The sequence below is a fragment of the Cryptotermes secundus genome, unplaced genomic scaffold, assembly GCF_002891405.2.
Source record: "Cryptotermes secundus unplaced genomic scaffold, Csec_1.0 scaffold63, whole genome shotgun sequence".
Lineage (NCBI taxonomy): Eukaryota > Metazoa > Arthropoda > Insecta > Blattodea > Kalotermitidae > Cryptotermes > Cryptotermes secundus.
In genome coordinates, this window is record NW_019725836.1 from 431877 (window position 1) to 447594 (window position 15718).

The window sequence follows — 15718 nt, forward strand, 5'->3', positions numbered from 1 at the left end:
GGCGGGGCGGGAACTCGCCTATTACCGTAAGAACGCGAGCGTTACGTTACCGCCACGTACCGCTGGGGAGGTAGGGGTCAACATGTCACAATATTATAAAACTGGAATAAGTACCATTGTATCATACAATCAGGTCACAGGCTATATATAACAGAAAGGAATGTGCAGTTGGTGCATATGAACTGTATGACTGACTGAAACCAACTTCATTAAGTTGGCAGCTTGATTTTTGACATGGCTGGTCACAGAGTGAGAGACTTCATTTTGTTTATGTATAATGCTTTGTATTCCTCTTTTGCATTGGATGTAGCTATCCACTCCATAGAGCTGAGCCCTTCTTGGGAGGCTGCTATTTGTGCAACTACTCAAGAACTTCCAAGCATTTTATGGAACCCGAAAGTTCATTACTGTATTCAGACGACCCCTCCACTGCTCCCTATCCTGAGCGAGATCAATCCAGTCCATACCACCTTATCCTATCTATCTTAAGATCCATTTTAATATTATCGACCCACCAACATTTTGGTCTTCTCAGTGGTCTCTTTCCTTCTGGATTTCCAACCAATATGCATTCCTCTTCTAACCCACTCATACTACATGTCCTGCCCCATCTCACCCTTCTTGACTTATCATTCTAATCATACTTGGCGAAGCATACAAGTTGTGAAGCTCCTCATTATGCAGTTTTCTCCAACCTCCTGTCACTTCATCTCTCTTCGGTCCAAATATTCTCCTCAACATCCTCAGTCTATGTTCCTCATTTAATGTCAGAGACTAAGTTTCACACCCATACAGAACCACAGGCAAAATTATAGTTTTGTATATTCTGATTTTTATGTTTTTAGACAGCAGATGAGAAGACAAAAGGTTCTGAACTGAATGGTAGCAAGCACTACCTGAATTCACTTCCTCCTGAATCACATTTTGATTTGATACTGTCACTGACTCCCAGATATTAATCCCACTGTGCCAAATTATTTATGCTTTCTCACCTTTTCATTCAGCTTTGATTTAACCATGTTGCCTTTCATTTATCAAAATTCACATACCAGTAATGTGGTTTGTAATGCATTAGCTGTTACTATATTTTTACAGGTCAGCCTCATGAAGGCTCTGGTTATGCTTCACAGAAGGTTCTCCAAATGGCATGGCATCGATTAGAACATGTTCGCAGTAGAGTCAATGAACTGGAACGAATTAAAAACAAACATTTACAGGGAAGGGCCCTGTTGCGTCCCCAGCCACAGCTCACCCAGAGTCAACAGAATGGAACACAGCCAGTTGGAAGTGCCACTGGTGCAGGAACAACTGGGTAGAACGTAAGACACCAAGGAATTGTACTGAGAAACAGTTCATCTTATGCCTCAAGGAGCAAAATGGTGTGAAGTATTCAATGATCAGAAAATAGTTTGTGCTTGTTTTTGTTTTCTGTAGTTTTTTCCAAGCAACACTTCTTCAGTCATTCATCTGTGTTTTTTAGAATCTAATTTGACATGAGTGCTATACTGGGGTCAGAGAGTGAATGAATGAATGTGGGTGGGGTGGCAGTAATGTGAATATTTAATCTGATCACATGTTTTTGTATATATAATGCATACTGTACTACCTTACACAGCCAATCCTTGTACATAATTCTTTACACATTATAATGTCTTGGCTGTGTAAGGTAGTACAGTATGTATTATATATACAAGCATCAGCTTTATGGAATGCCAGTTTGGTATACCTGGGGGGGAAAAAAATATATGTAGTTATGTGGTTTTTGCACTGAATGCCCACAATATAGAGTAAAAAATAGGTATGTCAACAGTACACAATCTTAACAACTGAAAGCATAGTGAAATAAACAAAGAATACACTAAATGTAACAACAGTGCATAAGGAATGAAACGGATGTACCTGGAGATGTGCTTAAGTTACTGGGAGAAGGTGGTTTGAAAACACTGACAAAACTAATGAACACCATGTATGAAACTGGGGAGTGGCCCCAGGACTTTACAGAAGTGACAATGATTGCCTTAAAGAAAAAGACAAAATCTACAAAATGCAGCAACCATCGCACAATAAGCCTTATGGCACATACAGCAAAGATACTTAAAAGAAGAATTGAAAGGAAAATAGAGGATACACTTAGAGAGGATCTATGGAGGTCCATAGATTTGTAAGGTTCCCACATTTTCAAGACAGTCGGCAGGTGAGGTTGCCAGCCTTGTGCGCTGGCCACCCATAAACCCCAGGAAGATTTCTGGTACTAATTTCTGTTAGAGGCTGTGTCAAACCCAGGGCCATAGTGCGGCTGGAACAATTAGGTAAATTGAAAAATCCATTGTCCTCAACAGGAACCGAACCCACAACCTCCCAGCTTGTAACATACTGCCTCAACCAACTATGCCACCCTGTGAAGGCAGATCCCTTGAAAAAGTACGAGGCTCATCCACAAAGTAAGTTTCCCTGGGGTCATTTACAGAAACAAAACACAATTTCATGGAAATATTTATTGCAACAGATACAGCAAGTGTTCAGCTATTTTTCAACATAATCGCCACCGGAACTGAGACATTTGTCATACCGTGGGACCAACTTTTGAATACCTGTGTCATAGAAGTCTGCCACCTGGGATTGGAACCACTGCGTGACAACCATCTCCACCTCTCTATCATTCTCAAAATGCTGACGCTCACTGGACAGGAATTTTTTGAGGTGTAGGAAAAGATGGAAATCACTGGGAGCGAGGTCCGGGCTGTAGGGTGGATAATTATAAACACCTCCCAGCTGAACTCCTGCAGGAGACTTGCTGTCCATCAAGCCGTGTACGGCCTACCGTTATCGTGCAGGAAGACAATACCAGCACTAAGCTTCCCGCGCCACTTGTTCTGAATGGCCCGCCGCAATTTCTGCAGTGTTTCACAGTAACGCTCAGCATGCATGCGCCATGCTACGTCATTGCTCTATCACATACGCGCAGTCACTTTGCGCAATATAAGGTTTGCTAGCTGTGGGACGAGTGGGAAACCTACTTTGTGGACGTGCTACATAGCACAGTTCAAATATTTGGGAACAACAGTAACAAATCAAAATTTGATTCAGGGGGAAATCAAGAACAGAACCTTCTGTCTTCTCATATGCTGTCTAGAAACATAAAAAGTTAGAATTTACAAAAGCATAATTTTACTTCTAGTTTTTTTAGTGTGAAACTTGGTCTCTGACATCATGGGAAGAACATACTGAGGGTGCTGAGAATATTTGGACCCAAAATGGATGGAGAAAACTGCATATTGGGGAACTTCATAACTTGTACTTTTCACCAAATATAATTAGAATGATTAGCACGCATGAGAGAAAAGACTACTGCATAAAGGTTTTTTTTTTTTTTGTGGCAAAGCCTGACAGAAAGAGACTGCTAGGAAGGCGAAAACATAGATGGGTGAATATTATTACAATGGATCTCAGAGAAATATGATGGAGTGGTGTGTATGTCATTCATCTGGCTCAGGATAGGGACCATTGGTCGGCTCTTGTGTATGTTGGGAAATTCTTCAGAAGGTGAAGCTGCATGGAATTAGAGCCCAAAGGTCATATCACTGGAACATGTGTGTTCTGAGTCACAGTCTGCAAACAAGTGTAACAGTGCCATTTCCAAAATAAATGTATGTGCATTCACCAAAGTGGCAGCATTTTTTCCAGCTTGTTCTCTGAATTGATTTTTCTCCCAAGTTTGTGAATGCTATATTTTTATTGTCATAGAGTATTTACATTTCTGCATCTTGTCAAGAGAATACTGCAGGCCCTAAGTCATGATGGAGAACAAATGTGACTGTCCAAAAATTGGAAGAGAAGCGTGGAGAAAGACTGCAGAGAAGTAACGTCAATGACAGTAATGGAAAGACTAATTCTTGGATTGACAGTTGATGGAATTTGTTCACGAAGAAGATATTTCCAAATTATTTATTACCTAGTATCATGATTTTATTGTTAATTTTGGCTTCATGACATGTTCTTATTCATACTTCTGCCTGCTGCGGCTCCCAATAAAATCAACTCAATTGTTTTAGGCTTGCAATCAAAGAAGGATGTTATCCTGATATTCACACTCTGATACAGAGCATACTGAAGCTGTGGCTTCAAGCGGTACTGCAGATAGACATTAACGTTTCATAGGAACTTACTGCTTCCATCTTCAGGCACCAAAGTGTGGTGAGGCTGTAAGAAAGGTAGTCCCTCAGATCAGTGGTACTGGTCAACAGGAAAAGCAAAAGCAAAAGATTGGCCCTTATGAGGGACACAGTTGTCAGTGCAGTTTGTAACAGTCACCATGAAGATGTACGTATCTAAAATGCTATATGATCCGGACATGCAATGCAGCAAGTACAAGATCCATTTTTTTTTGGTTTAACAATTCACATCTGTAGCTCAGACTACACAGTGTCAAATGAGAGTATGCCAGAGAATAATAAATTGGAAAGGATGTGGAAGGATGAAGGTGGCACCAGTCTGAAGAACTGTCCTATTCAGGCACATGCCCGGGGGGACTGACAATCTCCACAAAGAACCTGTCAGGATAGTTGGTCTCTAAGCTGAGATTTGAACGTGGAACCTCCCAATTATGAAAAAAAAATGCTACCTATCAAACCACTATGTTCAGTAAAGGTAAAGAATATGTAAAATTATCTCACCTTACAGAATTCTGAAACCCTACAAATGATCTGCAGAGTTGTTTCATAAGATACAAAGAATTACTCAGTATATTTTAATAATGTAAGAAATATTGCAAAAAAGAAATTACATCTCTTTCTTCCGCATGTAACATAGATCAAAATACTCATCACAGAGGGTATTACCAAAGTTTTACAAGTGAACTGCCTAGTAATGTATATATGACATATTTATATATCATAAACAACAAACAGGAATGAATGAATCAAAATACAGTGGAACCCCCATTTGATGACCCTTAAACTGATGTTCAGTTTCAAAAGTTCCAAGTTGATCTCAGTACTAAATTGCCTCAATTTAACATTTTCCTGTTTGCTGTTGAAATTCACTGATCCCAAAAGAAGCGTTTAATGGGGGGTTTCACTGTAAGTAAACAAAGTAAGTAAAGGTATCCCTGTAACAGGCTGTGGAGGCCCATAGGGTTGTGAGAAGTTGAGGCTCTCACATTTTCTACATAATCAGCTCACAGATAGCAGTGAGGTTGTCAGCCTTAAGCACTGGCCGACCTTTACCCCCAGGAATATTCCTGGTACTCATTTATGTTAGAGGCTGAATTGACCCCAGGGCCATAGTGCAGCTGGAAGGATTACATCAACTGAAGAAATCCAATGACCTCATCAGGATCCGATCCCACGACCTTCCGGTTTGTAGCATAGTGCCTCAACCAACTACACTACTGCATACCCCCTCACTGTGTAAGCATACAAGAATAAAATCACATTCCCCACCAAAGACAAGACAATGACTGCCGTAAGTCAAAGAATTGCAGTACTTGTATAAGAAATTTAGCCATAATAAAGAAACTAAAATGTATGGAAATTCAGGGAATTGACAGAATATTAAACATATGAGTGAAAAATCATGTAAGATTTGGGGTTTTCAAATGGCAATTATGAGGAGTTCTGTCTTCTGGGACATGATGATGCATAGTCTACTGAAAGTCAACCGATGTTTCAAAGGAACTTGTCACTTCCATCTTCGGGATTGAAGAGAAAGATGAGGAAGAAACCAACTCAAGTTGCTCTTTAATCTTGAAGATAGAGGTGACATCCAGAAGACAGAACTTGCAAAAACCATGTTCTTTGAATTCTTTTCTTGGGAATCGCATTCAGAATACAGTGTCATAGAGTGACATACTGAACTTGTATGAAAGTCCTGCTGTAGGCATGTCAGGTCAGTTGCAACCCATGCAATATGTCGTGCAGTTTGCACCAGTCACTGAAGTGCAGCATAAAAACATTTATCTGCATTGTGAACGTAGCTATAGTTTGTCTAAATTATTTTTGTTTACTTGTCAGATAATTATGTCACAGATTACTCTTTTTCAGAGTATGTAATTGTTATTGCATGTAGTAATGTTTCGTAACATTACAGTCAGGGACTTGCCATCTTTCCTCCAAATCTTATGGACATTTCGCCTCCTTCTGTGCCCCCCCTCTCAGTACACCTGGGTGCAGGCATTTGACATGAGTACTTTGTCATGCACTACCAACCACCAAGACAACAGATCTTCGAGAAACATCCCCTATGAACAAAGGCATGAGCTCGTAACGGCCGATGGCATATGCAAAAGCACATACTTCACACGTACCCTTCTAACTCAATGTAGTGAGACCTGGAAATGCATTCTGCTTACTGACAACCAACTTTTTATGTTGGTGAGAAATGTAACCTTTTATCTTCCCTTCAAATATAAGATTGGAAACGATGCACTGTGTTTCATCCAGATCTATATCCTTCAGTTCATTGTACTTCAAAGCTGATAACAGAGCCTCTATTGGTATCTGATGTGTCTTCATCAACAGGTGGCTGTAAAAGCAGAGAATAAAATAGTCATAATAATCTGACAATCAAATTAAACAAATACCAAAAAAATAAAAATAAAAAACAAATCAGGAAATGTACACACAGAGTAACAACTTTAGTTCAGTGCCTCCCTTTTGTTTTATTTCAGAAACTTCAGGATCAATGGGAAGAAGTTTACTGCGGGAAAATGTGTTCCATTTTTTTTTCATATAACTTTTGTTTAAATCATTTTCTACTCCGCAAACTTTCTCCGAGTTACTCATGAGATTTGTGCAGTAACACATGTTAAGTCTTCATGCAAAGTGCTCATTGCAACTCTGATTTTAAATGAAATCAGAATGGGTCAACAAATTTAGTTGAACTCCCCAGTATCAAACTGAACGAAAATCCTTTCAGTAAAATTCAATCTGGAAATCTTTCATTAATAGTTGTCATGCAAATCCAATTTGCAGCTATACTGATTGAAATAAGTCCACTTATGGCCATAAACAAACATGTAAGATCTGAGGTCTGGCCCCTTTCAAGAGAAGAAATAAAAAAAAAAGACACAAACCAACCTGGTTTATAATTTCCAACAAAAATCTTAACAAACTAATTGTAAATTCTTTAACATATTAAGAGAGCCACTGTAGTTATATAAAACATTAGATTTTATATCCATTGTATTTTATCAACATTATATGTATATATTTTAGCGTTCAAAAACATATTGTAATAGTGGCTTCCGATTGTATTGATGTCTCTCTGAGGATGGTCTGTAAAGACCAAAAGATGTAAGGGATAAAGGACTGAAATAAGAAAAATCTTTACTAGTCACACTGGACAGAACTGTTTAACCTGTTACTGCATTATTACATTCAAAAACAAGTACAACTTCGGAGTCTTTTATCAATGAATAAAAATGTATTGTCTTTTTATAGTTTTTAAGTACTGGGTCTATAGTGATATTCTGATATTTATTTTATCAGCACTACTTATATCATTAAACTGTCCATATATTTGTTTTCTATGTTTTTTAAGGGCTACCTTTTGCTTCACCAATCTGAATTACCCCCCCATTACTCCAGATATAGATATGTCCTGCAATGATAAGATCTATGAAGCACACAAATATTAATTTGACCCAGCAATCTCCTTGTTATGCAGTACCCATTACATGAATGTGCTGGTTCTGTGACCTTTTACACCACACAATTTTCACCCTTTTCAAATTAAAACAACACTTCTTCAGTTTGGTTCATGCACAGGTGTCTTCTCAGAGCACAAAACAGATTGATGAATGAACATTCTGTATACAGTAGAACACAATCACAAATCCAACTAACCTCTACCTTATTCAGGCAGCATTAAGACTGCAATGGCACTTATTGGCCAGTAACAGATGGGAAAACTTCCATCTGACAGATGACTATATGCGTATAGTTAACTTCATAAAATTGGTACATATTTTTTTAAATTCTTGCCAATTACATGAGGATTCAAGATCCATGGATACCAGACAGGCAAGAGTTCATGTATTTAAATAAAATGTTGCCAGTCCAGTGGTACTTACAGTCAGCCAGTTGAGATTTGCCAGATTGTACTGATATTGCACACAATCATGGTGTCTTAATTCCATACTTTTCTAACTTATTTATTATGTGTCATGTTAAGTCCATTTAAAATTAAAGAGAATATTTGGCAATTCTTTTGTAAACTTGTGATAAGATTCACCGACTATTAAAAGGGGAGGCAAACATTAACATGTATTTTGGGAAATGGAAGGATGCTCTGTGGGCCACATTCTGCTAGACAGGCTGTCCCAGGAGGAAAGTTCAATATTCTGGGAGGTCATAGTACTGATCTTCTAAGCAAAAAAGTGTACATGTACATGTCCTATTTTGAAAGGTTTCTGAGACAGAGCTATTTCACTGTACAGATGAGCAACACACCATGTCCTCACACGAGTTGACAGTGCAATTTCTGAAAATGTATTGTACTAGACTTTGTACATCATCAGGTATTCTAGAAACTAGAAAACACAGAGTTTCAGAAAGTGGCTCTGTACATATACACTTTCTTTTGCTTAGAATGACTGATACTGTGACCTCCTGGAATACTGACTTTTCCTTCTGGGACACCCTGTATATTATAAATCATTCACAAAATTTTATAAACAAGATGCAAATAAGCTTAATAAACTGTAAAAACAACAAATCTCGGAATTCTGTGTACTGTGCTGTCTGCTGGGACATAATGTTTTATAATCAATATAAGTCCATTGTTGCTTCTGAAGAACACATGCCTCCATCTTCAGGGTCAAAGCATAAGCCAAGCAAGAAACCAGAAAGATGCAAGTGACAAGCATGACTGTCTGACATAAGGATACTCACACTTTCTTGAATAAATTCCTGAAGGTGATGATTTTGAGTTTCTCCAGAAGAAGATATATGCCACATTTAATGAAAAATATTTCATGCAGCTGAATTGCTTTGTTGAGCTGCAGAATATTCCCTTGTTTGACTGCCGCAACAACTTCGACAAACTGAGTGAGGTCGTACTTCTCAAGTACCGCTTCACTTGGCATATAACCCTAAACAAGGCATACATGTCTTAAGCACACCATAATTTGATTGAGTACCAGAGATATGAGATTCTCATAGTAATAACTATCAAAATTAATGCTGTGAAGTTTGGTAGATAGGTACCAATGTTTTGGACAAACCTGCTGCCTCCATCTTCACGGTGTGAGTGAAGTATTGAGTAAGGGAAACTCTGATTTGAACAGAATTATCTGTATTCCTAGAAGCCTTCAGACCCAGCCCTCCCTTTGCCTATACCTGTGCCATATTTGTTTCCATGATCAGATTACTCTTCTATCCTGAAGATGGTGGCAGCATACTAATCTAAAACGTTTGTAAATATCTACCAGACTAAACAGTGTCAAGTTACTGTCATGAGAACATTAATTTTATGAAACTCTTGGTTGTTTTTTATTATCAACTGACCACTACTTAATCCTGACAAAAATAAAAGGATAACTTTTGAAAATGTTCACACACATTTTCTACAGAACAGAATCCATACTTGTAATTTAGATTGTGGTCTTCTGGGGGTTGTGGCATTGCGTGATCATGTAGGCGGACACCTGCATTTCACAGGAATATGCCATCCCCATCTTTGACACCAAAGTGAGTAGTCAAACTGGGGTTAGCTCATGTATGGAAGCTCAATGGAGAGCAGTGACTCAGCCACTGGAGAAGATATAACCTGATCTAAGAAACAAACTCCGTGATCTTAGTCCGCAGGCGAACTATACTGACTGAGCAACCGCCACTTGTCGGCGAAGTTTAGTGCCAACTTTTGCGGACAGAGGGTGTCATGTGGTCAGCACAACGAATCACCATGGCCGTTAATTTCGGTTTTCTAGACCGGAGCCACAATTTCCTTGAAATAGCTCCACAATTATCATCACGAGGCTGCGTGGACCCTGTTCCAGACCCACTACTTCTCAGAAAAAATCTGGTAGCGCCGGGAATCGAACCTGGTCCTCTGGATCTATAGCCAGGAACGCTGACCACTAGATCACAGAGGTGGCCAACATGAAATATAAGAACACTGGTTATTCTTGGGGACCACAGTGTCATGGAACTGTGATAACTGACAGTCCTTGTCAGGAACGTTGTGGGAAAGAACTGTGAAGTGAGAAAACAGACCTTTATGAGGGCCCAGGCAGAGGAGTGTCTCAGGAGGAAGTAAATATCTTAGCTTTGGAGAAAAACTTGTTCTTCCTGTCTTTCAAGGAATGGATATGATGCTTCCAAGATGGGGCCTGGGAGAAGCCATTTTTACATCTTTTATCAGAATTCTGTGTCCCTCCTGTGTCAAAAATATTGTCCCTGAGGGCAGCCTCTTAACCCCCCCCCTTCTCACAGTTCCTATTGGCTTGGACCAGGTTCCATCTCCTTTGCTACTATCACAGATCTGAGGGTCCACTTTCCCAGTAACCCAACTGCATTGCCAGCGCACTCAACACTGAAGGTGCAGGCGCACATTCATTTATGTTATCCCCTTGAAAGTGAATACAGTGTCACAATTCACAAGACCACAACCTGAACAATCACTGCCATGAAAATCTTAAAACTTGAATTCACCAACAAATGATTATTACTGGTCAGTATTTTGTATCTGTGAACTTCCTAACATGGGTAAAATATATGTTATTTACGCAGTACATGTTTTCCACATTACCCATTTTGAATGAATGAATTTATATTACTGCTATAGTTCAATCTGAGTAAATATGAGGGATATTCAGAAAGTAACTTCTCATGAGCTGTTAATAAAACAAGCAACTGGGGGGGAAAAAATTATTATAAACAAAAGATACAAACATACTTAAGCTACTTCTCAACATAGTCATCTCCGGAATTGACACAACTGTCATATTGCGGAATAAGGCTTTGCATGCCTGCATCAAAGAAGTCTGCCGCCGGTGAGATCGGCCATTGACTGACACCTTCCATCAACTCCTCATATTGTTGAAGCGCTGTGATCCCAACCAGTTCTTCAGGTAGGTAAACAGGTGGTAGTCACTTGGTGCAAGATCAGGGCTGTAAGGATCATGGTCAAACAACTACCAGTTGAAATGTGTCAGCAGTGCTTGAGGTGCAAGTAGCTGTATGCAGACACACACTGTTGTGGAACACTACACCAATGTCAGCATTCCACGCCTTTTGTTCTGAATGGCTGTACACAGTTTTTTTTTAGTGTTTCGTGATACACTTCTGACATTATAGTGGTCCCTTGTTGCGTGAATTCCACCGTCGGCACTCCTCTCCTGTCTCAGAAAACAGCTGTCATCAGCTTTCTGGCAGACAATGTTTGTTTACACTTTTTCAGCTTGTTTGGTGAATGTGTGTGTATCCACTGCTTTGACTGCTCTTTGGTTTCAACTCCCACAAATGAAACCCAGGTTTTATCACCTGACACTCGCTGAGAAATTCATTGCCATCTTTGTGATACTGCCCTAAAGAAGTCAAAGCCAAAGCCATTCCCTTCATTTTGTGTGCACCCATGAGCATTTCCAGAACTCATCTTGCTCAAAACTTGTGACAGCCTAGCATAACTGTGATAACCTCATATAGAACTGTGTGTGAAATTTGTGGAAATTCAAACAAAATTTCTGAAATTGTGAAGTGCCATCTTTCACAAAATTTTTGGTTGACACTTTGAACAAGATCATCACTCACTACAGATAACCAACCAACCACTTTGATCTTCATCATGAATATCTGTTCGTCCATCTTTGAACATTCTACACCATTGTCTTACAGTTCCTTCACTCGTTACATTTTGGCCGTAAACCATGCATAATTCACAATGGATTTCTCCAACATTCAGGCTTTTAGTGTTAATAAAACAGAGAAGAGCACGAATTTTGCAGCTGGCAGGATTATCAGTTGCAGGACATATCATAACTCACTCTGCAGAGACAAGAACAAATGCTAGGTGACCAGTTACATGATGGTTTACAAGGCAATGAGTCATGTAATGGTACCTCACACACATGAGCTTTTCCCTGCTCCTACATTAGTTGCCTAAATTAAATGGAGGTTACTTTCCGAATAGACATTTGAGAACCTTTTCTGATACAATCTTGAAACATGTCCACTAAGTCTGTTACATTCAGGGTGAATGTACACAGCTCTAAATATTAACTTCATTTTTTATTATTATTAGTGAAAGAAGTCATCATGGTAACAACATATCTTTCATATTACACTTAAAGACGTGTTAATTGTATCAGCCTGTCATGTTGTCAAGAAGTGAGGGTCCAGTACAGAGACTGAGTACTGCTCACTCCCTCCGAACACTAGGTTTGTTGGAATTGACGGAATATTTTGAATTTTTTTATTCACTTTTCTTGGACATATTTCATTGTCCCCCCTTGAAGCTGGGTCAGAATTTTTAAATTTCTTCACTAACAAAACATACAATAGTTACCAGGAAATGATTTTAAAACATAAGTTTCAGGTTTGTAAAACAAGCAACACTAATGTTGCTCTCATTCCATGAGTTTGCATGTCCACCATACTCATATTATTAATGGCATGAAACCGAAAGTATAAAGGTCAGTTGGCCTAGAGTGGCATGATGTGTATATCAAATTTCATGAAAATCTATCAACTGATCCAAAAGTTACTGGGCACATGCGTGTACACACATGTGCACAGAGGCATGGGTAGACACCTGTATAGACGCACAAACATTGTGACAATATATCATTAATTGAGCTTTCCTTATAAAATGAAAAATGTAAATTTTAAATAAAATATCAGTTTCTCTATGATATTGCTACTTTTAAGTTATTCAAAAACTTGACATCAGTAGAACAGAATTAAAGTATAAAAGCAAACCACTTACAAGGAGCATCTTCACAGGGACCAAATATGTCAGAATCAGTCTTTTGTTTCTCCAACATTGTTTATGACATCTTTCAAAGGCGAAAGACAAGAATTGTTCAGCTGGGGACAAAAATAAAAAGCATTAAAAGTAATGTCCAGAATCCCACACTTGCCATACTTCTCCCAAATGCAACAATTATAGAAACAGTAAGTTGTCATTTCATAATGGTTTTCTAGCACCAAGAACTACCAATAACAATTAATGATCAGAATTGAATGGCATCACAAACTGGCTTAATTCCTACAAGGAAGATATTAATTAACATGATGTTCAACAATGATAAATGTTCACGACTGATGCAGCATATGAACTGAACCAATTTGCTTCATCACCCTAATGGATATTTATCATGGCTACTCGAGACTTATCAACCAGCACTGAACAGGATGGCACAGCAGTAAAGCTACAAACTTTTATTCTGGAGGTGTTCAGTTCAAATCCTGAATATCTTGACTGTGGCTCCTTGTGATTTTCCTCAATCCCTCCATGCAAATACCATGAGAGTACATCAACCAGGCACTGACAGCAATCAATGCTATACAGTCTGGCTACTGAAACTGGTGTGTAAAATAAACAAAAGAATTATCAAGTTCCAAGTGACTTAAGTTCTGTGGGTTAAGCACTTTCTCTCCCAACAATGCTGGTGGCTTTCCTGCCAAGCCTGCCATTTTTTGCAATACAGCAGTAGTCTGTGCAGTATCTTACAGTGGAGAGATAAATACCAAACAATCTACACACGTCCAAGGAATGGCACATTGTCTGGTGGCAGAAGAAAGAGGTTCAAAGTCAAAGTGTGTTGAAAGTAATATATTTTGTCTTTTCACAGCATGTTACTCTCTGATCTTGGTTAAATAGGGAAATCTGGACAACAATTAACCTTTATTGGATGAATGTTATATATATATATATCAGCAAGTAACCCCCCACTGTGGCCTTAAGGTCACATGTTACAGGTAGTAATGACACCATCCTCTGAGGCTGTCCGAACTACAGCTGTGTCTTTGGTGGGGACACATCAGGACACAACCTTGGGACACCTCGTGGACCCGCTGGGCAAAGACAGTCTCGGGGTCTGGATTAGTTTGACTAGCCGGGGCTGGCAGCTAAGTTCCCATAAAGGGCAATGGCGTTTCTATGACCATAGCCACCCACGCGGCAGCATAATGACTCTTGGGTATCACTATGGTCTACCCAGGACGAATGTGGGAGAGCACTTGTATGGGGGTAGCTTCGGCTACTTGAGCTGTCTCCCTAGAGTACCGATAAGGTGCCACAAGCCTTTGGGCTCAACACTCTAAAATGGTCTGACTAACCCACATGGAGGGGTGGGAATGTGGGGAGCTTACGTGTCACGACCAGGGGCAACTTTCTCATGCAGGTTTCCCTGGTCGCAACCGCATGAGTCACACTCCTACTGATCATCTGGGATACCTCCCTCCCCCCGAACGAGCACTCTTGGTCCTGGAGGCTTGTGAGGGGCTATCCTTAACAGGACCAAACCACCTAAGCCAAGGTGTGAGGCATTGTGCTGAGGGCTGCATAGCACTGGGGTGGTTATTAGCCGGTGTTGTGAACGATCCCCTCCGGGCACCAAGTAGCACCCCGTTCTATTCATGCCTTCCACCTGTATGGGGTGCTGCAGGTGGTGACCTATATTCCCATGACTCGTGGGACAGAAATGAATACACCACATGATTTCCTTGGAATTGAATTTTTTTATAGACATAAGCAGCTGCCATCAGTTTTCATCAAAAGAGGTTATTTCATTGTTTGTGTTTATAAACTTCCATTGTGGCCATCTTTTTGACATGGTGTTCAGCGAAGTTCTTATTTCAAATATTTAGCCAACTGTTCTTCAGACAAAAGTTGTTTTCTTAATTGACAGTCCACAGCTAGGCCACTCACCAGTTTGCTCTTGAACACCAACTGAACCAGGAAGAGAAACGCCCAAAGTAATAATTAATTCTCTCTCTTCGCTCACTTCTTCTGGCTTTCATTTTGTCACGTATCCTGGTAACAAGACAGTAATTAATGGGTTCCAGATTACATGAACTGATTTATTGGATATTAACCAGTCAGAATTACAATTAATTGTGACACAATCTTACTGTAACTGTAACACTTCCTAACTATGAACAATGATAACACTCCAAAGGTTACTGTAACTACACGACACAAAATAAAGACTGCACTTCTGACTTCTTCTAACCTCTTCTTCTGATGTCTGTTTGTCTTCTGTTGTATTCTGTCATATTCCGTTGTCTGTTGGTCAAGTCTTCAAACCATATGAGGATCACAGTAAAGTTATTGTGCTTAGGGGGTTCACTGCCGTGTGAATGGAAACATTTCTGTATGCGTTTCCTAGGAATCAGTGTGACTCTGTATCCAATGCATTGCTTCTTCAGTTGTATTCATTGCTGTGGAAACACAATTTTGGAGCTGCTGTCTAACGGTGGGTGCCTGGCTCTGCCTCCACTATTGTGGCTTTCAGGAGTCGTGTCACAATATTCACGGAAGGTGAAAAGAAACTAGTAACAAACTAGAAAATACACCCCTCTTCAAATCTACATTCTCACTGACTCCACCTGAAGTCCCATACAGGCAGATGTCCTGCAAGCTGCAATCCCCAGTTCACAAGCTACATTGGATTTAGCATGGTCAAGAAAACATTCAGAGCTGCCTGGTGGTGTGGCTACCATTTAAAAAACATTGACTATAGTGGAAGGGCACTGACACATGTAACTAAGTGTGG

General features: G+C 39.7%; 2 protein-coding genes across 4 annotated transcripts in view; one reads left to right on the plus strand and one right to left on the minus strand.

The window, feature by feature from the left end:
- The window catches only part of LOC111863509 (mediator of RNA polymerase II transcription subunit 11), a 13093-nt gene extending 5565 nt beyond the window's left edge, over window positions 1-7528 (plus strand). Inside the window, exons 3-4 of one of the 3 annotated variants that reach the window (XR_002842612.2) lie at window positions 1096-1379; window positions 3745-5162. Coding sequence is in view for 1 of the 3 variants with exons in the window: in XM_023849869.2 (XP_023705637.1) it covers window positions 1096-1316 (221 nt within the window). In the remaining 2 variants the exon portion in view is untranslated. Of the gene's footprint in view, window positions 1-1095; window positions 1539-3744; window positions 5163-6667 lie in introns of those variants that run through there. The other 2 variants (XR_002842611.2, XM_023849869.2) reach the window with 2 other exon arrangements.
- LOC111863508 (PCI domain-containing protein 2) overlaps window positions 5320-15718 on the minus strand; it is a 23626-nt gene continuing 13227 nt past the window's right edge. The window contains exons 6-8 of the mRNA XM_023849868.2: window positions 12925-13025; window positions 8892-9091; window positions 5320-6522 (exon numbers count right to left, since the gene is read on the minus strand). Coding sequence (XP_023705636.1) covers window positions 6309-6522; window positions 8892-9091; window positions 12925-13025 — 515 coding nt within the window. The 3' untranslated portion in view covers window positions 5320-6308. The remainder of the gene's footprint in view (window positions 6523-8891; window positions 9092-12924; window positions 13026-15718) is intronic.